General features: G+C 39.7%; 1 protein-coding gene across 1 annotated transcript in view; it reads left to right on the top strand.

Annotated features, from left to right (window-relative positions):
• The window catches only part of LOC110166364 (matrix metalloproteinase-17-like), a 165,388-nt gene that overhangs the window by 70,103 nt on the left and 69,565 nt on the right, over positions 1–25,720 (top strand). The window contains exons 2-3 of the mRNA XM_020931600.2: positions 3,042–3,174; positions 6,274–6,409. Coding sequence (XP_020787259.2) covers positions 3,135–3,174; positions 6,274–6,409 — 176 coding nt within the window. The 5' untranslated portion in view covers positions 3,042–3,134. The remainder of the gene's footprint in view (positions 1–3,041; positions 3,175–6,273; positions 6,410–25,720) is intronic.

The following is a 25,720-nucleotide window of genomic DNA, read 5'->3' as shown; positions in this document are numbered from 1 at the left end:
TTATCATGGCTTTGGCCTCTAAAAATTGTGGGAAGACCTTGTAAACTTATTGCAGTGAATAATTATGATGTAATGCATAAGGAAAATGGGAAAAACTTTGCATCGCTACAGACAGCAAACAATGGTAATGATAATATACAAATTAACTTCTGTATATTTCAAATATCCATTCATGAGATGTATGAAGAATCCCTCAGTCGTCCAGGTAGAATCCATGGCAAGGAGAAAATTCAGTTTGTCGACTGGACAAAAGTTAGTTTGGTTGAAGACGTTTCGCAGCTCATCCAAGCTGCTTCTTCAGTTCTGGTCAGAATGCTGGTGGACACATCTACAGACAGATATAAAGATGTGTCCACCAGCATTCTGACCAGAACTGAAGAAGCAGCTTGGATGAGCTGCGAAACGTCTTCAACCAAACTAACTTTTGTCCATTCGACAAACTGAATTTTCTCCTTGCCATAAATCCATTCAGGCTAAATAATACAACTTCAAATTTTAAAGGTATCAAAGTGTTTAATTTGTACGTGATTCCAAGAGACTATACCTGTTTCTTTTTTTGTAGAGCTAAAACTGGCTAAAACTTTGCTTTGGGTCTTGAAAGCTGCATCTAAAATGTGCTTATAAACTCATCCCCGTGGAGAATCCAGACCTTAGGAATGTGTGAGAAAAGAGACTGGAGTTCACATTTAAAATTTTTGTAAATTTTTTTTGTAAATGTCTATATTTTCTGTTTTTGGTCCACCACAGTTTTACCAGTTTTACTTAGCTGTCTAAATAAAGCTGTCCATGCGCACTCTAAAATAATATTAACAATGTACCAAAGGGTTTGTGAGAGTTTGTGACGAGTTAGACAAATTAAAATACCTCCTTCCATTGTGTAAAAATCATGTATCCCAGCTTTAACTAGACCAGTCTGTCACGAGTTACCAATGACAAAAATCATGTTGAGCCCCTTTAAGGTTGTGAGACAAAAGAACCTACAAAAGTATATATTTGTGTTAATATACAGACGCTTACACACAGTTGCATGACTCCTGTTTCTCCAGCTGGCCCCGGGATGCCTCTTTTAACACAGCTGGACCAAGTCACCTGGGGATTTCAACAGTTGGAATGTCAAATGTTCAGCATATTTCTTGAAGATGGATCTCAGTCATTCTAACTAATAAAGATCTATGACGGTGTTAACATAAAACAACCCCAAAAACATACAACTGATAGATACAACTGTGTGAAATCTTTAAGAGGTTCTTCACTCTCAAACCTGGATAAATAGATCTTATAATTAACACAGAAACCATCAGAACTTGAGTTGAATTTAAATATATCTACCATTTAATTAAAGAGTTATAGACCTCCAGTCAATGAAGTAAAAAATGTACAATTGCACGTGTGTGTACCTTAGTAGATTGTAAATTATATACTGAAAAAATGTGTATCTGTAGTTTAGACCTCTATAAACATAATAATTCAAAATTTTTGGTTCTGATTAGTTAATATTTTAGTCTCCTCTCAGATGCTTCTGTAGTTGTTTACAGTGTGAGTCCTACTTTTCAAACATATATTGCAGTACTTGACAAAAAAGTATTCCAAAAAAACATACAACATTAGCCTGTACTTAATTTGACCTGTACAAACAAATCTTCTTCCACAAATCTCTCTTTCTATCTTCCACGCTAAAGCTTTATCAGTTCAGGCTCATCTTGTTTCAGACACTTCCTGAGACGGTGGGAGTAGTCAAATCCAGGGATCAGGAGGCAAATTCCTCTAAGCTAAGTCTAAGGTGAGGGGATTTGGTCCGATTTGTAGCTGCTGCACAGCTGCCATGCTATCGATCTGTGCCACTCACCTCAGATGAGCCCTGATCATAGCCCATTTTAGACCTGCCACAGCGTGTTGGCACCCAGTCTATGACAGGAGGAGGGCTTACAGAGACACTATAGATCTGAACATGAGAGACTTTACAATGGGAGCTTTCTGGGAATGATGAGCTGTTCAGTCGTATTATCTGAAAGTCACATGCATTCTTCACTCAAGATCATCACAACATAAAAAGTGCTTGTTCCACTGCAAATAAAGAATAAAATGACATACTTTTGGTAGATTGGGGTTGTCAAAAAATGTATACCCAGATACTATCGATACTAAAACTATCAAAACAAAGATGAATCTTTGCTAAATAGTTTTGGGCTTGATCCATGAGATTATATTACACAAAATGGGTTCTTGGGAGCTTCAATCCATGTTATAATGTTGTTAACTCCTCAGAAACATACCTGGAGTTGTGTTTTGTTTTATTCACTTATTTGAATAACCCTATATTATTAGGCTGTCTACATCTCCAAAGCTGAATATGTTTTGTTCTACCTTGTGATCATCTTGTCATGTAGTGGTAGTTTTCAAGTTTATAGCGACCTTTTACGTTTTGTTTAGTAAAGATAAGAAATTCCAGAGCTGAAATTATCCAGATGATTCTAGTAAGAGTGTTTGGACTTTAAAAAAAACACAGTGGAGCCCTTCCTGTATTACTGCATGATGTGTGTGTTTTCTGTTTGAAAGATTTTTTTTTTATTTTTTTGATGCAAACTTCAAAATTATATTCCATTTGTTAAAAGCTATGGTAGTATTAAATTTGGAATTGAGAAATGGTAATTATCAAATTCAGGTTTGACATTTTAGTACTGTGATACTAGTACTACAATAGATTTTGGTTGTGGCAATGCCTGTAAATTTTTTTTCAGAGGAAGTATTTCACAAATCCTCCCTAATAACTGATCACAATTGGCTGAACCATTACAATGACTGTATGGGGATGTATGCCATTGTCCAAAAGTAAAAATAAAAAGATGAACAGTAGTCTCCGATGTGAGTAGTTGAGAACTTAACTGTCAAACAACTGTATAACTCGCATGTATACATACCATAGTTGCCACTGTGTCAACATGAACAGGTGTCAGCCCTTCTTAGTGTCTTTAAAATTGTAGGCATCATTGAAATACTTTTCCTGACCACTGCCATGTGTGTCTGCTTTTTCTCTTCTCCAGGACTGGCTGAGTAAGTTTGGTTACCTCCCGCCCCCTGACCCTGTGACTGGACAGCTCCAGACCAAGGAGGCGCTCACCAAGGCCATCAAAGCCATGCAGAAGTTCGGCGGACTCAAAGAGACCGGAGTGTTAGGTACCTGCAAGATACGCGACATTACTACTAATACTGTTAAACCTCCCACTTCCCTCAAACAATGTGCAGAAATGGAAAGTGTTACTTCAAGTACAACGTAGAAGTTTGAGAAAATAAAGTAAGAGTAAAAAAGAACTTGTTGAAACTACTACTCAAGTAACTGCAAAAGTAATGACATCATATTTGATTTTAAAGTTAATGTTATTGGATGGAGAAAAACTAAAGTGGTCGACATAAAACTTTTGTCACCTGTAGACGTATTCACAGAAGGAAGAGTAACCAACCAAACTCAAAGTATTATGGTAGTGTTACGTCAAACAAACTAAAGTAAGCATAAAATAATGCAGTCCAAAAACTACTCAGAGAAATACAATTTATTTAAAAAGTAAATATAACTGAGTAAATGTAACTCAGTATTACCCACCCCGGACAGTGTGTTCATCTACACTATATTAAAGAATTACAAGACAAAGTCCTGAAAGTTCACAAATTTGATTATAATCTGTTCTGTCAGTGAAAAAAACAATATGTTGAAAAACAATACGTTGTTTAAAAATATATGGTCCAGTCTTTCTTCTGACCCACTGCGCCTGATCCAATCTAGAATTTATGACCCACAGAAAGGAGCTGCAATTTTTCATTTCGAGGCACAAGAAAAATGATCTACCATATGTCCATACGGCCCAGACATTGCAGGACGGTTTCAGTGGCCTCTAAATCTATGCAAATTTCTTATATGTCTTAAATTTCCTTAACTACAACAAAAAGCTTCCAACAATTCTATTCTATTCAATATTCAGCAACTCTACCAGGGTTGCTTTTTAAATACCTTTACCAAGAGTTTCAAGATATTTTATTATGTAAATTTGATTCTTTAAGTCATGTTATAATGCTGTTACCTCCTCAAAAACATATCTTGACTTGTATTTTCATTCACACATGTTTAAGTAACCCTTTATGTACCTTTTTGTCTACATCTCTAAAGCTCAAAATGCTCCGTTCCACCTTGTGATGTCATCAAGCTGTAGTTTTCAAGTTAACATCTAACTTTTACCCTTTGTTGTGTCAAGATTGCCAATTCCAGGGTAGAAATTCCAGTGTATGCTTATGTTTAAAAACACAGTGGAGCGCTTCCTGCTTTATTACCACATGACATCACAAGGTGGAATAGAGTGTTTTCTGTTTGAGAGACGAATTAAACCTTAATATGCAGGATTTGTGTGTTAAAGCGTGTGATTGAAATAAAACACAACTCCAGGTCTGTTTGTGATGAGGAAACAACATTATAGCAATTAGAATATAGTATATTATAGGTTAGGAAATGCATTGCTAATAGTTATTTACTCTTCACAACGTAAGTAAACACATCAAAGATGCAGAACTTTAAAAGGGCCCATCTCATGCAAAATCAACTTTTCAGAGCTTTCTGCCTTCTAAGAGTGATGTGTGGGCCTTGTATATGTAGCCGAAGTTGTTTTTAGATTGATTTGGCGTTATTTTTTTTTAAACAAATTGCAGATTATTTTTGCCACCCTCCCACGTGACAACGAACTAAAGCCTGCTACATAACGACGCAGCAACTACACCTATGATGCATTTGACGTAGCAAACAGTAAACAAAAGCTACAGCATAAGCTACACTGCAGTGTACACGATATAATAAGTTTATCTACTAGTGTTTATCAATACTTTACCAATCAATAATGTTCAGCTGATGCCGACGTGGTGCTTGCGCTTCGTGCACCTCCAAGTCCTCGTCCGATTCTGGGTCCAACACATGCGGCTGAACGCGCTGTATCGCCATGATGAATAAAAGTTTATTCCTACCGCTCTTAGGGTGCACGCCTGTCTCCCCCTCCCTCCCTGAGATGGCGGAGGAAGGGCGGCTCACTCAGAGCCTACGTCTCACATTTGGAGGGTGGAGCCTGTGCTTTCTCAGGACGGGCGGGGGGATGAGCAATAGTCGGCCTTTCATAGTTCGTGGTCTGTGACTGCCTCCAAGAAATCAGTAAGATTTCATAACTAACATAATATTGTGTAATGGATGTTCCAAAACCCAAATTGTGCTTGTATATGTGCAGAAGATACAACGTGAAAAGAGTTATTTTGCATGAGATGGGCCTTTTAATGTAGTGGACCGAAACAATGAAACATCACACGCTAGTCTTCAGTGGATTGACCATAATTAATTTCTATGCAATTTTGACCTAAAATGAGTGATTTGCTTAGCTGTTTCTTACCCCATGCATGTCAAAGCCTCTCCTAGCCTGATCAGGGTGAACTGTATACACATAGCAGTGCACCAAGGAGTACTCACTACTTTACTTTTTGGTGGAGGGTCTGCGTTCTGCTTGTGTCCATGGAGATACTACTTCTTTGCTTGGGATGTTTCACACAGTATAGCATTAAACAAATATAATGTCTGTAGAGATGAGCAGATGACAATACGGGTCAGATCACTGGAGATTCAACCCTTCTCACAGAAAGAATGCATGTTTTTCAATGTATTCTTGAGCAATAAAAACAACCGTGACATTCCAGGCAAAGCAATGTCATCTCCACAGAGAAAATCACCACCAGAAAAGTTGCACAGTGTAACTTTAAAGAGGGGAGTGTTGTGCAAAGTTGATTTTTGAGCTTTCGGCCATGTTATAATGTTGTTTCCTCATCAAAAACATGCCTAAAGAGGTTTTAAATGTCATCCATGCAGGTTTCAGCAATTTAGCAATCTCTCCTGAGCTCTATTTGAACTCTCCTCACGGTTAGCTGTAAGATTCTGTCCAATGCTCCGCCCACAAGCCTACATCACCCATGCTCCCACACGACAATTTGCCACATATATACAGAAGCATGATGGAAAACTGTACACAACAACTTGACAAATTTGATGCAATGTGCAGTAGTTTCTTTAGCAGGATGCACGCTGATTGTGTTGCGATAGCGTTCTGAAGGGGGAGCGTGGGCAAAAGGAGGGGAGACTCATCTAAATATGTCACGTGCTAGCAATTAATACCCCATAGAAGAGAAATACCACCTCTTTAAAAGAAATTGATTTGATGTATTTGCCTAATTCCCATTCCACTTGCTTCTCTTCCCCAGACCAAGCCACTCTGGGTCTAATGAAAACCCCCAGATGTTCACTACCAGATGTGTCCGATGCAGAGGGGACCCAAGGCCGAAGGAGACGAAGTGCACTCCCTCCAAACAAATGGAACAAGAGGCATCTGTCCTGGAGGTAGGGGACAGCCGTAAAATTAACTCCCCTGATTTATGTCGCCATAACATACCGTAAAAACAAAGTACCGTAATATTGTTGGCCTTATGTTCAAGCATCAGTTAAGGGGTTTATCCTTCAAGCTGGCTAGCATTACTTTTGGTATTATTCAAGAGGTAAAATGTGCAGTGTGGTCACTTAGGTGTTTCCATCATTTTTCAGTAGGTTGTATGTATGCTAGAAGCTGATGTTATAATTTCAAAAGGAGGGAAAAAACAAAGGGACAATATATAAATATAAGTATTCTATTGGATTAACAGATTTGACAAAAGTGAATGGAGGCTTAAGTATGTGCAATATACAGGACATGACTACTAATGTTGTTAACCCCCTCAATGTGCAGAGGTGGATTTTGTGGATATTACATTACCTCAAAGTAATGTTACTCAAGTATAAGTACAAAGTAGAAGTCCAAGAAATGACTTAAGTTAGAGTAATTGTAAGTTTGAGCATGTAATAAATTATTTAGTAACCAAATTTTTTACTCAAGCTTAAGCACTCTTAGCCAGGCTGGCGCCACCTAGTGCCTCCACTCAGTTTCATTTCTCTCCAGCGACTAGGTCAGGAATCAGAATTGCAAGAACCTCGGAAGCTGTGGACCACACACTGGCCAATCAGCAAAGAGCTGTGTGGTACAGCACAACAGTAAACAAAGCAGTTGAGATGGATGTAGACAAAGCCGTACATTCTGTGTTGGCAACGATTTCTGAGATTGAGGATTTAAAGCTGGAACGGCTGTTGGGTGAATTTTATGAAGGGAAAACACATTATTGCGCTTCTTCCTATGGGATTTGGGAAAAGCTTAATAAACCAGTTATCCCCGTTAGCGGTACATTACATACGTCATGACCAAATAGCAGTGATTGGTTAAATTAAAAAAGTACCCACCTACTGTCAAGTGAACGAATCCTTATGCTGCGAGTTCAGATGGTTTCTGTGAAGTGAAACTGGCTGATAAATCAAACAAATTATTGTTCAAACAAATTATTACTTAAGTAGGAGTAAAACAAAGCAGGCAGAAAACTACTTAGAGAAGTACAATGTCTTTAAAAAGTGAATGTAACTAAGTAAATATAACCCAGTATCACCCACCCCGGACAGTATGTTCATATACTGTATACTGAGCAATTACAAGACAAAGATCTGAAAGTTCTCAAATTTCATTAAAATCCGGTCTGTCAGTGAAAAACACAACATGTTGTTTTTGGGTTGGATTAACAGATTTGCCATATTAATCTTGCTGTTTTTCAAACAATGACAATCACGCTTATTTGAATATTTTCACCTTTTAACTATAATTGGTATGTGGATATACCCTATAATTACAGAGATAATTATAACAATAAACCAGAAAAAAAACAAAAAACATTTTGACAGTTAATGAGCCTGCACCTGTTTCTTTCCATGTATTTAATAAAAATTAGTTTTTCCCATTACAGATATTTTGTATAAGCAGCTCTTGGGGTCAAAACAAGTCTACTGTATGTAATTAGAAAGTGTTTCATAAAAGTGTTTTGTTTGATTATCTGGAAGTGTGTGGTTAGTATGCTAGTTGCTGTTATCATTATGGAACAAACTCCACTCTGATCTCTGAAAGTTGTGAAAACTGCGCATAAACTTGCTGCGGTGTATATTTAGAATGCTTGGAATGCATAAGGTAAGTGAGGAATAACTTTGAACCGCTATTTAAAATGCACTAGTTATGTTTTTCAAGTTTTTAAGATCAGATACAGACTGTAAACAGTAAATGAACATAAAAAGTTTGAATTATTTTTACTTTATAAGCTGTTTAGAATGCTGTGATGCCATGTGAATGCAACCTACCACCTGGGTTTTTTGACGTAACAGCTAGAGCAATACAGACACCAATCATCTGTACATAAGTGCTACAGAGACAGTGCCTCTGAATCCAACAGTCTAGCGCAGCCGGCCTGAATGCTAGTGATGGCCAGATCGATACCAAAATATCAATTCTGGTCAATGGCACAGAATGACTGTAGCATTCAAAAGTGATCCACTGCAGAGATCTCCTAACTCTCTTTCACTGGCCTCGTCTGAGTGTCAGGCAATTACTGATGCTTCAACCAATCACCAAGTTACACAGCAGCAGGTATAAACAGACTTTTGGGTCAGGCACAAAACACTTTAAAGCTTATAGGATTTATGAGTTTCAAAAAGTGCGTATTATTCGGTGAAGTTAGAAAGTGACAGACTGTGACTTGAGGCAGCTTTGCAATTTGCCTGATGGCCAAGCAGTGGTGAAACGTAAAGTATTGTTCTTAAGTACAATTTTTAGATGTCTCTACTTTATTCATGTAGATTTTAAAGTGGATATTTTTTACTACACTTCACTTCACTTCACTTTTTTGTGTGAGACCTACAGAAAACTACTAAACAAAAGGTAAAAGGTAGATGTTAACTTGAAAACTACCACTACATGACATCACACGTTGGAACAAAGTATTCTGAACTTTTGAGCTTTGACAGACTAATAATAAAGGGTTACTCAAACTTGTGAATGAAACACAACACAAGTCCAGTTATGTTGCATATCAGGGAATAGAGTACAGAGTCCTGCACGGGTCCGTTTTTGGAGACCCACACCCACCGCACAGCGCAGTACAGCACCACACCCGCCCATTAACCCGTGATTATATCAAAGTTAAACCCACACCCGCCCGTGCCTGTGACAAATCACACGCAAATTAAAAGCATTCTAACTGAAGCATCCATCAGAATACCAATTGAAAAGTTACGACTTCAAGAATTACAATCACGAAATTAAATGAAACAGTTACACTTTCTTCATTACGAGTACGAACTCACAGACACGACTCTACTGTCATCACATCAGCAGAAGAAACACACCATGGACTTAACCAGGACTAAACCAGGACTAACCCAAGACTAACCCAGGACTAACCAAGGACTGATTCCAGGACTGAAACAGGAGGACTAAACCAGGACTGAAACCAGGACTGAAACCAGGACTGAACCAGGACTGAACCAGGACTGAACCAGGACTGAACCAGGACGGGCTCAGAGGTGTGTCTGCGTAGATCGGTGGGTGACTGCATGCGACAGGACCAGCGCAGAGCTCCGCGCCTCATAGAGGTAAGCTCAGCCTTCGCCCAATCACGCTTTGTGGACACCCTGCTCCACAGGCTCGGGGTTCTTTCTCTTAAGTACAAGATTAGTCCTGGTTTAGACCTGGTTTAGACCTGGTGTAGTCCTGGTTTAGTCCTGATTTAGGCTTGACCTGCCCGTGTGTAATTACTACCCACCTGTAAAATTCCGTAACGTTAAAACCCGCTCGTTTCAGCAACTATTTACCCAGCAGGTACCCAACCTGGTGCAGAACTCTGATACAGTATAGACCCTTTCTCATATCTGTACTGGGGCAAGACAAATTTTGCTCAGATACATGGTGGAAAAAGGCCTTTAACTAAATGTTTTCACCTCATGTACTACTACCAACTCTTTCCTGCTTCACCAGTCACGCACTGGGAGCTTCATTACCTCAGACATGTCTACCATTTTCATCAGATCATTAACATGGCCATCTACAACCATCTCAAGTCTCACTCGGAACCAGCATAACAGAGGCAGATTCACACTTGGAGAGGAGATATCCGAGCTGGAAGTCTATGCTCGGAATGTGAATATAATATGGGAATTTGACAGGTCTCGAAACACGGAGACATGCACATTGGCACACGGGGCTGTCTCCAGTTTGGTCTGTGCAGGGTGGGCTCTCTCAGCGCTGCAGCCTTTGAAGAACTGTCAGTCATCAGCCTTGCACCTGTCAGCTCTCACTCGAGTCCCTTCAGGTGCGGCAGGTGCTTTGGTATTCGCCGCGCTCAGATTTGTAGAGAGCAACACAGGAGCGGAGTGGATTATGCGTGAGGATTTTGGATGTCATTTTTGTGTTGTCTGCAAAGTGATGCAATAATGCTCGAATATACTACAAGATTTGTTATTATTTTGGTGACTTGAGGTTTAGCATAAAGGTCCTATATTACACATGAGCTTTAAGCCATGTTACAATGTTGTTACCTCCTCAGAAACAGACCTGGAGTTGTGTTTTGTTTCATTCACACAAGTTTCAGTAACACTTTGTTATTAGTCTGTCTACACCTCCAAAGCTCAAAGTGCTCCGTTCCACCTTGTGATGTCATGTCAAGTCAAGTGTCTGAACTCTGTCACATTCTGTATCACTTCTCAATTTACACAGACATTGGGGAAGAGGAGTTTTGTCATCGTGGTTTGATTTGAAACTCGATGCATAAGAGTTGGACTTGACTATTTTTGACTTGGGACTTGACTCTGACTTGAGACTTGACAGGTCTTGATTCCACATGTTAGTGGTTCTCCAAGAGACAGATAAGATGCTTCTTGAAGTGAAACGTTTGAAAACCACTCATCTAATCTTTTTTTTTTTTTTTTTTTTTTGTAGCACTATTAGTTAAGTGCTAAGGTTTTATCTCTTGCCCACCGACCTCTTCAAGTACTTTGGCAGACTCATAAAAGGTTATAACAAATTATATCAATACACTTAAGTTTCATTTAGAGTTGGTAGTCTGCCCCAAACCTATTACTCTTAAAACATTTTCGTAACTAGGTAACACTACAGTCAGTATTAGCAATCTCACTCAAAATAAACCAGCTCTGGTTCTGTATTTCAACAAAGTTTCACCAACGACAGCCAGTAGAATAGTACTGAATAGTACTGATACACTGGATACATTTTCCTCTGTTGAAATCTTATACTGTACTTTATCTTTAGAATGTATTATATTTCAACAACAACATGGAATATAGAAACTGACTTTATTTATGGTGTGTTAAAGTAATTTTGAAACATCATGCCAAATTCAAACCACAGTGGAGCACCTTTGGGATATGTGGGGGAATTGCATCATGGGAGTGCTGCCAAGAAATCTGTAGCAATAGTTTTATATGCTGTCAGTAGTCCAACATTCCTACATCACCTTGTTAAGTCTAACACTTTAAGTCTGAGGTTTGAAATGAATGAATAGGACATACTTTTTTTTCTCAATATGGTTTAATTAGCACATAACCCTGCACATGTTATCATTATACTGGTCTTTTGAATGCAGTCTTATTAAAACAATGCCTGTTTGCGTTGGAAGACTATTTTTATCATCTAATATTCCACAGCGCTTGTACTTAATTAGATTATCTGAGTGTATAGTGAGTTGACAGAAAGCAGATTATGTGCAAAGCTAATGATTAAGAGGCAAATTGACAGGGTTATTAAACAAATGCATGCACGCAGTACGGCTCCCAGTCCTGTTAAAAGGAAATCAAAGTTTAGCATTTATTAAGACGTCAGTTAGGTACTCGTCCTAACCTTGCTATGACGTCCTTATTTCAATCAATCAGCTTTAGAAAAGAACACCAGAACAATAACTTAAGAATGCATCTATGTTGAGAAATGTCAAGAGGACTTCAATTCAAGTGGTAACGACCAAATAGTTAATATTTAGCCTTCTTCCTGGTGCTTGCAAACCTGTGATTGGCTGATACCTGAACAATACTTTTTTGATGGTATAAAACTGAATAATGGTTATCTCATACAGAGGCTTATTTAACAGTGCTGCTGCTGAACATTTGGATGCTCTCAGCACAAATGCTTGGTGATGCCCCAATGCCCCCAATTCCACTCGAGTGTGTAAAAAAATGTAGAGCTGTGAAGGCTGTTGTAAAACCTATATATGTAGTTCTTTCTTACATATGAATAAGTCACTTTTCTGAGAGTCTGAGGGTGTTCCCCCAAAATCATTTCCTGTATTCTCATGCATTATATATGTAATAGTCTATTATTAGCAACATTCCTCGTTTCACGGTGAGGGCCCCCCACAGCCCCTGAGTTTCCCAGCTCCAGCGCCCACAGTCTCTCTTCACTCTCTGCTCTTCCTGCTTTCACACTGCATTTTGTGACACACAGCTATCTGCTTAGGACATAACCAGCATATATCTTTTATATATTTTATACCAGTCTTGTTTTCCTGAGCCATTTTGTTGACTATAATAATTAACCCTTTATTACCCCCCTTAAGAGGCTTATAATTATTCAACAATGTTTTATGGTTCTTCACAATCACCTGTTAATGCAGCTGAATTCTTGCATTGTTCAAATTTAATAATTACCTCAGTAGTATGTTAACCATTTTGCCAAGAACGTACGCAGACCTGTTTAGAAATCACACTGAATCACAACACCACCTGCAGTGTTTAATATCGTGTCTTAAGATGTTGACAGGAGATGAGAGCACTTCTGAACGTTTGCAGATCATTCAAACATTTGTCCAAAGCCTGAATCATTCACCAAGTGTCCTTGTCCTTGCTGGAGGTGGGCAGGTTGTAGTACTTCCCAGTGTTTATCTGGAGCACCTTTTAAGCCTGAGGAGAGCTGCTGAGTTGCCTGCTGCTGTTTGGGGACAGGTGCTATTGACAGAGGAGGAGGTCACAGGCTCACATTGTCCTCTGCTTGTTCACGCACATGCTCCCTGCTTTTAACCTGCTCTGTGGTTTACAATGGAGCACGTGCCATGGGTCCACAATGGTGAAACATAAAGACGACTGTTGCCAGAATCATTAACAAATTAAAACTAAATATTTTATCTTTTGAATAGGGAAAAATTCTCAAAATGTTGCATGTAGCAGGAAGCTGAAACCTCTGAATAGTTGGGGTCAGTGTCTACTGTACAGTATTCTTATAGAGCTGCAGCCAAGGTTATACAGAGAGTTATTTATTTGTTTTTGCCGTTTATGTAGATTTGATTGAATTTAAATGCACACTATGTAACTGTTGGGAGACCTCCACCATTTTGTCTCCATGGAGAGGCTATTGTTTTTCCTGTAATTTTCCATTAAATCTTTGTAGCTTTGAATGGCAAGTGTTTCATTAGAACATACCTAAAAATGCATGTATTCTCACAATGAATAGTGATTGCCTCTCTACAGATCTGAACTGTAACAGGCCTGGTGGCATCACTTGGCTCTTCTCCATGGAGACACTATATTAAAATGCCAGACAGCAGGACATTCCAAGCAAAGTACCCTATTTTTTGGAATGTAAATCACTCTGGAGTATAAGTCGAACCAGCTACAAAATGCATAATGAAGAAGAAAAAAAACATATATAAATCGCACACCAGACTATAAGTCGCACTTTTTGGGGGAAATTTATTTTATAAAATCAGAGACCAGGAATCAGCATTACATCTTGAAAGACAAGTTATAGTAATAACAAAAGAACAGAGAACAACAGGCTGAATAGGCGTCAATATGTTAACTTAAAGGTTGTATGGAGGATTTTTTTTGTTTCAAATTGTCAATGATAGCATTATAGAGATGCAGTAGCCTTGTAATTATGATGACCAAAAAAAAGAGAATAAAAATTCATCAACTCTGGACGTGGTGGGGCTAAACATTTGCCAATAGATAACGACACTGCCTCGTTATCTGTGAGCTGACAGGCTGTCAATCAAACTCCCTACGTTTCTAGCGTAACTGACTTGCCTGCGCGCCGCCGGTACGTGGTTTACGTACGCCTGTCACGCAGTCCACAGACTGCAAGACGCACAGATGCTGTTTATTCCACCAACGCAACAGTTCTTAGCGGCTTTTTTTGACCTATATCTTCCTCGCAGTTAGCACAAAGTTTGTTGCAATGGCGACAAGAATCCAGGAGCAGTTAGCCGCAAAAGAAAGTCCGTTTTTGAGGTCGCTGAAAGAAGAAGACAAGGGGAAAAGCAGCGAAGCCAAACTAAGGTGATTCTTGAAGATTCATTCCAGCGATGGCGCGCGACTGAAGCAGACGCAGGGTCTAAAGACTGACGCACTGGTCGCCAAATTACTCCTGGACAGGAAACTTCTGCTTATTATGAAAACGTACTTTATTTCCAAGAGCTAGACAAACGTTTTTCAGGACACGAAAGTGATATCCTATGTCTGAAAACGTAATTTTCAAGGCAAAGAAAGAGTCCGCTTGCTGCTGCTGCGTGTTGTAGCTAGTTCATTCGCACTGAATCTCCACGCAACCTTCTCTGCACCCTTTTCCTGCTCCTCCCGCTGCCCTCCGCTCTCCCCCTGCTCCTCACTTCTCCGGCACGGAATCTCCGCGCACCTCCCCTTCCTCTTCCTCTCTCCTCTCCCTCTCCCTGCTTCTTCTCCCTGCTCCTCACTTCTTGTTCGCGCCGAAATGTCCGCGCACCCCCCCTCCCCCGCTCCTCACTTCTCCGTCTTGCCTAACCAACACTGTAGTTAGTTGTTTACAAGTCATGTGCAGCGCACCGGCTGTAAACAAACCTGTTTCTGGCGTAAGGAGGAGGAGGGAGGAGGCGTTTCTACGTAGGGAGCTGTAGGGGAGGGGGGGTGGTTTCACGCATGCGCAACATTTGAAAAAGGACAAATAGTCGCTGGATTTCTCGTTCCTTGGAAAATCCTCTATACAACCTTTAACATATGAACAGTTCTTTAGATAATTATAGCATAAACAACAGAACATAACAAGTTTACCAAACTCTCCATCTCACTCCAAATCACTAAATCCATTGAATTCTTCATTCTCAGTGTCATTTCTGAGCAACTCCGCGACCTTCAGAGGTAAAAAGTGCGCCGCCTCCTCTTCTGTGTAGCTGTCGTCAGACTCAGCATCAGTTCCATTTAGAATTATTCCAGCCTTTCTGAATCCCGACAGGATGGTTTTGGTTGTCATTGAAGTTCAATCTATCCAGTGACTTCCAGAAAAGTTGCATGGTGCACCCTCCCAGTAGTCGTGAAGCTGTGTTCTTCATCCCCGCCTTTCGCCAGTCCCTCACAAGTTTCTCACTCACTCCAAACTTTCTTTCTGCTGCTTGATTTCCGTTTTCAGCAGAATATTTCACTACTTGCAGCAGGGCAGCGTCTTTTTCTGCAGGAGACTTGCGCAGTAGAGAGCGAAGTGACAGTGATACTAGGTGCAGCAGACACTGACACGCAAGCCTAGAGCCTCTCACGGCTGTCATTGTGAAAATTTTAATATGTAAGTCGCACAGGAGTATAAGTCGCAGGACCAGCAAAACCATGAAAAAAAGTGTGATTATAGTCCGAAAAATACTGTAATAACATACGCATGAAGTGGTGGTTTAGTCTGGTTTAGTCCTAGTTGAAATCTGCTTGAAATTGACTGTGTCCATGGTGTGTCTTGGTTTAGAGCCTGTTTTTTTTGTTTGGTTTTGTTTGGTTTTGGTTTTCTTCGACTTTAAACTTTATTGATCCACAAGGGAAATTATTTCTCATAGTCCTTCAATCACATTTCTGTTAAATTTTAGTCTAGTTCTGGCATAGTTTTGGTTCACGGGTACAAAATACTGCCGCAACTACTTTTAAGAAACTGTTGTCTTGGTTACGGGTCTGTCACCTGCTTGTTTCTATGGAATTGCTCTGCCTGGAATATCCCACAGTATGACATTAAACAGCTCTACCTTACATCTATTCAATTACACGTGGTTTTACAGCTCAAAAATACGTACAAAAACAGGCATTCTGACTGTGAGCGGGCTTGCCTCTCCACAGATCTGAACAGTAACTTGAATTGGTTTGATCTCCATGAAGATAGAAAGGTTTAATGCCATACTGTGGAACATTCCAGACAATTAAGAGAAAAGCATTTGGCAGAACCTCCACCAGAAAAGTTACACAATGCACCTTTAATGATTTATTTATTTATCTAATGATGTTATGTTGTTGTCTGTATGAACGCAGCAGGCCTCTTTGAAATTTCCTTTGGGTTTAATAAAGTTTCTATCGAAGTACTATTCACCGGTGTAGCGCATACTCCCGTGATTGTACAAATAAAGGATTAGTCTGTGCTAAACTTCCATCTGCCAACTTCAAATCCCACCATTGTGTAAAAAAGGCCACAGTTAGTCCATTAGCTCGTTTTGTTATCTCCTTATCACAGAGGACCGATAACTCAAAGTGATCGGTGAAATGCACCATGCGGAGAAGAGATAGACAGAGACGGAATAGAACAAAAGACCGGATATGTTTACAATAGGTGGTCAGAGGAAAATCTTCATGCAAAAGAGTTAATGATGTTTGTAATTGCATGGGTAGAAAATATTAAAATGCACTTAATGGTCATAAAGGTGGACTGTAAACGTGTTAAGATTTAGTTTTCTTTCATTACAAAACATTACATGATGTGGGCTGAAATTCTGTAATTTGAATTTTATGTTTTGGCCATTTGTGAGTTAAAGGTGCATCATGTAACTTTTCTGGTGGAGCTTTGTTATTGCACAATATTTGATTAAATTCATCTACTTGGCATTTATTCTAGTTTATATTGCTAAAAACATGCCTTGGGAAAAAACTTACTGTGAGCAGGATGGCCTCTACACAGATCTGACTGATATATAGTCAGTCCCATGCTTGTAATTCAATTCAGTCATTTCAATTCATCTTTATTCTGGATTCATGGTCCATTTTTAAAACAGACGAGGACAGTGACAATCAGAGGTGGGGACTTGCAAAACGTGACTTGGACTCAATTCAGACTTGAGTCACTATTTTTAGGACTTGGGACTTGACTTGGACTTGAAGGTCAGTGACTTGGGACTTGACTCGGGCTTGAGGCCTGTGACTTGAAAAGACCTGAGAAGCACTTTTAAATTCGAATTCTTTCTATTCTTGACTGTAATGATTTGCACTAAGATCTTGTCAAGACATTTAAAAAATTAAATTTTTTACAACTCTTACATACTCAATAAATACTCATATATAAATATACTATGACTTTACAAGTACAATTTAGCTTAAAATTCATATACATTGCAAAAATCTAAACTATATTTTGTACTTTTGTTTAAAGACTTGAAATGACTTGAAGCTCAAAGTAAACGACTTGGACTTGACTTGGACTTATGGGCTAGTGACTTGACTTGGACTTGCCTGTATTTGACTTGGGACCTGACTTGGACTTGAGGTCAAAGACTTGAGATTCACTTGAGACTTACAAAACAATGACTTGGTCCCACGTCTGGTGACAATACAAAACATTAAATACTTATGTTTATAAAAGACCAGTGTCTCCACATACTGGATTGATATCATATTGCACTGAATCTTATATTTGTGAGATTTGTGACATTATTATTTTGTCTTATTGTCTGATTTGTTCAGTCTGCAAATAAAACTGTACATTAAAGTTCTTAGTACAGCTTGTGTTCATTCGTGCAGTAACAAACATCTCAGTCGCACTGATCTGTTGTGGCCTTCTCAAAAACATTTGCAAAGCGTCTTTGTAGGCCACCTGTGAATTACTTACATTCTGATAAAATCTCCAAGGGGACAAGAAAAGTTAGATAGTGCACCTTTTCTATACTGTACAGCTCTGTACAGAATCAGTAGTCTATAGTTCTTTCCTTTTCTGTGTTTTTCTGCAATAGTTTAAAAATATATTACACTATCTGATCTATGTTATAATGTTGTCTTCAAAAACATACCTGGAGTTGTGTTTTGTTTCATTCACACATGTTTGATTAGTCAGTCTATCTTCAATATCTCCAAATCTCAAAATGCTCTGTTCCACCTTGTGATGTCATGTAGTAGTAGTTTTCATATTAACACATTACAGTTACATTTGACCTTTAGCTCAGTAGAGATTGTCATTTCCTGGGCTGAAATCATCCAAGTGATTCTAGTGAAGGTGTATGGAGTTTAAAAACACAGTAGAGCTCTTCCTGTATGACACCACAATGTGTAACAGAGTGTTTGAGAGAAGAACTAATTGCACAGGGTTTGTGCATTAAACCCGTGTGAATGGAACGAAACAAAACTCCAGGTATGTTTTTGATGCAGAAACATTATAACAGTATAGATCAGAAAATAGCATAATATGGGCCCTTTAACAGAATCAAGTAGTATACATTAGCGGATTGGAGAGTGGATACTTCACAGAAATGATCATCTTTTTCACCAACACATTAGCCTAGTTAAACCGAAAACTCACCTCAGAAACCCTCTCAGAGAGAGTCAATAGTTTGCACAGTGAGACTATCATGTTCTAAGCTGTGCTCTTGAAATCCTCTGAGGACTGAGGAGCACGCAGAGCCATGTTCAAACGGGAGCGTGCCTTGTAATTAAAGCATTAAGCGCAGTCATAACTTAGCGGCAGGGGTCTGTCACTGTGCTAATTGTAATCATAGCTCACAGTTGTTAGTGGGAGCCTGGAAATAGCACAGCGGGCAGGAATAGAGCGCCAACTGTTGGAGATTTAAGGTGGGCCAGGCTAAGCAAAATAACTATGATAAAGCAAGTGAAAGGTCAATGACGTGTGAAGAGCTTTGGCAATGCGGTATGTAGAGGTGGATAGAGTTCAGTTATATTTATTTGAGTTTTAAAGGTCCTATATTATGAGAAACTGTCTTGTGAGCTTTAAGCCATGTTTTAATGTTGTAACCGCATCAAAAACATGCCTGGAGTTGTGTTTTGTTTCATTCATGCATGTTTGAGTAATCCTTTATTATTAGTCCGTCTACCTCTCTAAAACCTTTTGCCTTTAGTTCAGTAGAGAATGGGCAATTCCAGGGCTAAAATGATTCTAGTGGAAGTGTATTAAGTTTAAAAATACAGTGGAGCTCTTCCAGTATTGACATCACAAGGTGGAACAGAGTGTTTTCAGTTTAAGAGAAGAATTCTGCCTAAATATGCAGGGTTTGTGTGTTAAATGTGTGAATGAAACAAAACTTCAAGTGTTTTTGATGAGGAAACAACATTATAAACAAGATCAGAAAATAGAATAATACGACGATCCTTAAGTATTTGCTTGAGTGAGTCTACAGTCTACAGAGAGAATCATTGTATATTTGAGCAACAGAAACACACGTAATGAATAAATACTAGACAGACGGAAGCAGTAGCTCAGTTGGTGGAGCTTTCGTCCACCGATCTGAAGGTTGGCGGTATGAATCCTGCTCTCGACATAAACATCACGGGTTGATTGGACAGATCCACTGACCCACAGGTTGGCTGGTGTGATTCCAGCTCCCACCGACAAATGCTGTTGTTGTGTCCTTGGGCAAGACCTTGCCCCCAATGTCTGCGTACACTGGTGTGTGACTGTGTGTGTAAATGGGTGAGTGGTTTCTTGTTATAAAGCGCTTTGAGTGCCTTAAAGGTGGGTTCACCATCTACCAAGCACCACCAGAAAAGTTACGTAACTTTAACCTTACTTTTTTGGCTACTCCACTCACCTCTGACAATATCTAATTCAAATTACAATTCGATTTATGATTTATGTTTTAATAATAGGATTCTGTTCATATTTCACATGAGACTGAAACATGAACTGAAACTAATACAAGAATCATGTTTTAGAACATGTTTGTACAGATCCAAACTAGAGGGTTAGCAGTTATTTGTTTTGTTGTTTGTGGATTATCGTGTATAATAAAAAAGTGTCTGGGAAAAACTGTGTTTTTGAGCTGACAACTGAATTAAATGGAGAAATAGTGAATCCTGTATGACAATATGACCCAAATAGGAGCCTGTCACAGAGATTAAATCGCAATTAATCTTTTATCACTATATGTCCAATTGGCTGTATTTATTGGTGATTTGTTTGATAAGTAGTTGTGTTTTCCCATGCTTATAATCTAATGAGTAAGTGGATATCATGTGTCATGATTTGTACAGCTGTGGATCTCAGCAGCTGGAAACCTCCAACCATGTCCCATAGCTGACACATAAACTATTTTTGTGCACACTCGATATTTGGATAGAATCAACACTGTAGGGACCATGATATGTTTTGTCTATTCAGTTGTTGTAAATTATGACTTTCTGTTGCCATTCTTCACCAATAAAAAAAAGCGTACATGAAAATCTACTGCTTGCTGCAATGAAATGTCAGTGTGTGGGGTATAATTTCTACATATATATGTGGCATTTATTCTATTGTATATTGCTAAAACAATATGCATTCTTACTGTGAGCGGGGTCGACTCTATACAGGTCTGACCTATATATGACTACACCTGGGGAGTCCCCTGCTCGTCCCCATGGTGATGAGTTGGATACGTTTATTATCATACTGTGAAACACTTAACATTCTGATAAAATCTCTGTGGAGACCAGAAAAGTTACATAATGTACCTTATCTATGTTGTATTGTCCTAGTAAGCCGCGCCGGGCCTGGGTAGGACTTGGATGGGAGACCACTGGAAACTCCAGGTGCAACAGTGGGGTGCCAATGGCAAAAACTGTTGTTGTGTCCTTTGCCAAGACACTTCACCCACATTGCCTAGTATGAAAGTGGAGTGCTTTTTCTTGTTTTCCGAAAACGTTCAAATATGACTTGGGCAACTGTGAAATTAGGCTAACAATTTAGAATTTTGATCTATAGTTTTCTTACCATTTCAGTATTTTTCTAATATTGTTTAAATGAGCAATTATTGGTTCACGTTTTGTAGGTTTTAGGAGAGAACGGCAATTCCAGGACTCAGATGATCTAAATTAAGGTTTTATGGAGTTTAAACACACACAGTGATGAAACACGCTGATGAGGAAACATAACATACAGTAGATCTGAAAAATAGCAGAATATGGGCCCTTAAATACTACTGTAAATACCAGAAAAATTAAAATATATGTATATATTTTTCAGCATTTCTACTCTGAAAACATCAACTGTTCAAGCCGTAATCCTAAATCTGTAACAGTCCCTTCTTGACAGGATTAGACAACTCCATTTATAGATCATCAAAATCATTTCTGTGTGAAACCGTGAAATCTAACCTTCCATCTAAAGTCTTCCTTTTGTCCCCTGTCACGCATCTATCACTGTCCCTGTTTCACAATACTGTTTACCACTCAGCCTTTTACCAACATGGCGCTATATAATTCCTAGACATCGGATCCTTCGGCACTCATCCATTCGTGACCACCAACCTGTGAAATTGCTCGTAGGAAATTTTAAGGATAACTCCCCTTCTGTTATTGAGTCTTATCGTATTACGTGCCGCCATATTTTCCTGCAGATTTCAGCGCACTCAATCGCCACGCGTAATAGAGAAGTGGGATAACAGCCAGGCAGAGAGGTTTGAAAAAGGAGAGAAAGGGACGGGGTGCTTTTATTTGACGTCTTTCATCTTGGTTGGAAAATTACTATATGTGTTTTCAAGAAAGCCAGGAAATGGATGGTAATTACCGTGATGGAAAGAGTCCTGAACATTTGTACTTAAAGAGGGACTATTATTATAAAAAGGGGTATTGTACACATAACCGATTCAGCTTGCCACGGTAGCTTTTATAGGTTTGAAAATGACATACTTAGGTTTTCATTCCCCACTCTTCTCTCCAATTTATGTCTCTCTTTTTTAATTTTAATCTTCATGATTATTTATGTTTTGATTTGTTTTTATTATGATTTTAGTGTATTTCTTATTCTGTAAAGCACTTTGAATTACTTTGTGTACGAATTGTGCTATACAAATAAACTTGCCTTGCCTTGCCTACTTGCTGAAAACAACTTGATAAAATGTTGTTTTTTTTTTTCCATTTTTATTTTTCAGTCCCCGCTCCCGTTGCTCCTCGCGCTAAATCACTCCCCCTTCAGAGTGCTATCACAACACAATCAGTGCCCATCTGAGTCTTGTTCAAGAGGTGAGGGCTCATAAAAGTGGGTTTAAAAAGTCGATTTTTACTGATGGTAGCTTAAGCAGTTCCATGGCTAAGATGTACTCCGTTATAAATACTGCAGCCAAGCTTGTAGTGAAGTAAAAGTAACAAAATACAATTGAAAGTATTGCCAAGCAGAGCAGGCGATGTGGTATGTCATGTGTGTTTGTAGAGCAGGGGTCTCCAACCTTTTTCCTCTGGTGAGCTACTTTTACCAAGCAAAAATGCCAAAGAGCTACCCATTTTAGTGTTCGCAATAAATTTAGTACCGTATTTTTCGGACTATAAGTCGCACTTCTTTTCATGGTTTGGGTGGTCCTGTGACTTATACTCCGGTGTGACTTATATATTAAAATTTTCAGACTGACAGCTGCTAGAGGGCGCTCTAGGCTTGTGTGCCAGTATCTGCTACTCCTGTACCACTGTCACTTCATGTTCTACTGTGCATGCCTCCTCCAGAAAAAGCCACTGTCTTGCTGCAAGTCGTGAAATATGCAGCCAAAAACGGTAATCGAGCAGAAGAAAGAAAGTTTGGAGTGAGCGAGAAACTTGTGAGGGACTGGTGGAAAGCGGAGCTGGAGAACACAGCTTCACGGTAATTAGGAGGGTCCGCAGTGCAACTTTCCTGGAAGTCATTGGATGGATCGGCAAAGCGTGGACTCCAGTGACAACTGAAACCATCCTGTCAGGATTCAGAAAGGCCAGAATAATTTTAACTGGAACTGATGCTGAGCCTGAGGACAGCTACGCAGAAGAGGAAGTGGTGCTCCGTTTACCTCATGGATCTATGGTTTGTCTCCAGTGGTCGTGCAGAAGTGACACAGAGGATGAAGAATTCAGTGGATTTAGTGATTTGGAGTGAGATCATGAGTTTGGTAAACTTGTTATGTTGTTTATGCTATATCTGAAGAACTGTTGATATGTTACATTAACATATTAACGTCTTTTCAGCCTGTTGTTCTCTGTTCTATTCTTATTACTATAACTTGCCTTTCAAGATGAAATGTCAGATCCTGGTCTCTGACTTTATAAAATACATTTCCCAAAAAGTGCGACTTATATGTTTTTTTCCTCTTCATTATGCATTTTTTGGGTGGTGCGACTTATGAGTGACTTATAGTCTGAAAAATATGGTACATTTAAGAGTTCCGCAAGTTAGACACCTATAAACCATAAACCATTATCCTTTTATTAGTATACAAAGTTAGGCATCAAAATTATACAGTTACAAAGGCAATAATACAATTTGAGTTATTTAGCACAGTACATATAATTCAGAAATCCCTTGGTGAGCTACACTGAAGGGGGTGGAGAACTACTGGTAGGTCCCGAACTCCAGGTTGGAGACCCCTGTTGTAGATTGAGAGAGAAGAGCAGAGACAGCAACAGTAAGTCATACACAGTAACTAACATGATTTTAAAGTGCCCATATTATATGTTTGATCTATGTTATAATGTTCTCTTGTCATCAAAAACATCCCCAGAGTTGTGTTTTTCATTCACTCTCGTTGGACACAGAAAACACTGTTCCGAATCGTTATGTCATGTGGTGATACAGGAAGTGCTCCAGTGTATTTTAAATTTCACACACATTCACTAGAATCATTTGGATCATTTCAGCCCTGAAATTGCCGATCTCTTCTGAATAAAAGGTAAAAGGTAGCTGTTAACTTGAAAACTACAGGTGGAACAAAGCATTTTGAGCTTTGGAGATGTAGACAGCCCAATAATGCAGCGGTACAACAATGTACGAATGACAGAAAACACAACTCCAGGTATGTTTTTGATATTAAAATTATAACATGGCTTAAACCTCGAGAGTGCAAAAAAAAAAAGTGCAAATCCATAGCTAGAATTAACAAACTAATTAAAAATATACTCAGTTACAGTAATAAGTGTATGTAATGACTTTTCACCACAGTGTATTTGAGTGTATCTGTCACAAAGGCATTAGCGTACATGTTGAGGACCTTGAGAGGGCCCTGCATCACCACATGCTCCTCTGATAATACATACTGGAAAATAAAAGGCTGTCGGCACAGAGGGCTTTCAATTTCCAGGCTAATCAGCTTATGTCAGGGGGAGGCTAGTGCTGCATGCTAGGTGGATATATTATGGATATATTATGGAGTGTGCCGTGGCGGGTTAACAGGCGCGTTTTTAGCATGGTCGTTTGATGTGGGCTCATGTCTCCGTGGAGCTGGAGGATCCACAGGAGGTGCAGGCAGCTCCCATCCCACCGAGGGGAGGCAGAAGGCGGGGAACACATAACGGCATCAGGGGTTTTCATGGAGTCTCGCTGTCTGAATCATTGTGCAGCTCAAGCACACGTGTGAAAAATATGATAAATAAAGCGGGGATTGTAATACGCAGGTGAAATGTACCGATGTGTGTTTTTGTAGCTGTGCATTGCGGCTTAATTTCATAGTTGGTGAATTAACTCATTATCCAATAAGATGAAGCAGAACTTGTAATTCGAGAGACTTGTTTTTAAATGGGTCAAAAAATGTAAGGAGGTTTTATTTCTCAAATAAAAATCTCTTTAGGTCTGTATCCAGAGCAGGCAGAGTGCATCCAGGACCCCTTTGTCTTCTATGTCCCACAACCCCTGCAGAGTCTAGGGGCAGGTCAGGACAGAGCTGGAAAGGCAATCTTGTTGATCTAGTCGATTAAAGAAGTTCTTGGACATGCCCTGTTGATTGAATATTTGACCAAAAAACCCCTCAAAACTATTTTGTATCTCTGTGTATCTGATCCAAACTGCACTCACAATACTACACCTGCACAGGACTGTAATGTAGCTAGACCATTATGTAGGCTGGTGCTAGCTAACAGGTGTGACAAGGACAGAAACATGCAAAGTTTTAAAATGTTTATTGATGATTGATTGAAGTGCCTTTGCAGTGAAGTGATTTCTCCTGCAGCTCAACAGTGTGGTATGCGACAATATCATACCCCCTCCCTTACCCCACATCCCCTAGAGTTACAATATTTCCAGCGGCACTGAAAACTCTCTCCGATGATGCACTTGTTGTGCAGATGCACATGTACCTTGGTTGCCGTGTGGATATAGCATGTGTAGCGTGGGAGAAGTAACATTTGGCTTTGGAACAAGTGTCGCTGCTCTCTCCAGCTCTCACTGCGGCAGCTCGGGCCAGAGTCCTGCACCAGGTCGGGTACCCGCGGACTTAAGAGAGAGAGCCCCGAGCACGAGCACACAGAGTAGGTGTTTGCAAAGCGCAATCGGGTGATGGCCGCACTTAACTCCGTGCGGCGCTGAGCTGCGTTGGTCCTTTTGCCTGTAGTCACCAGACGGTCTATGCGCACCATAGTCCTGGGGTTAGTCCTGGGTTGTCACGGGTTGTCACGGGCATGGGCAGGTAACGGCTGGAATGTTAACGGGTCCAGGCAGGTGCGGATCTCTAAAAATGGACCCGTGCAGGACTCTGGGTCGGGTCACGTTGGTCACATGCGGTGATCGCAGTGGCCCAACATGCACCGCGGTGGGCCTCTTAGTACCACGGTGATTCATTTATTGCGACAGCCCTAGTTGAAATGAATTGTACTAACCCTCTTGTGTTG

Source organism: Boleophthalmus pectinirostris, unplaced genomic scaffold (assembly GCF_026225935.1).
Source record: "Boleophthalmus pectinirostris isolate CB_2022bp ecotype Guang Dong unplaced genomic scaffold, ASM2622593v1 HiC_scaffold_18, whole genome shotgun sequence".
Classification (NCBI taxonomy): domain Eukaryota; kingdom Metazoa; phylum Chordata; class Actinopteri; order Gobiiformes; family Gobiidae; genus Boleophthalmus; species Boleophthalmus pectinirostris.
Note: the sequence above shows the minus strand (reverse complement) of the source record. Positions and strands in the feature narration are given on the sequence as shown.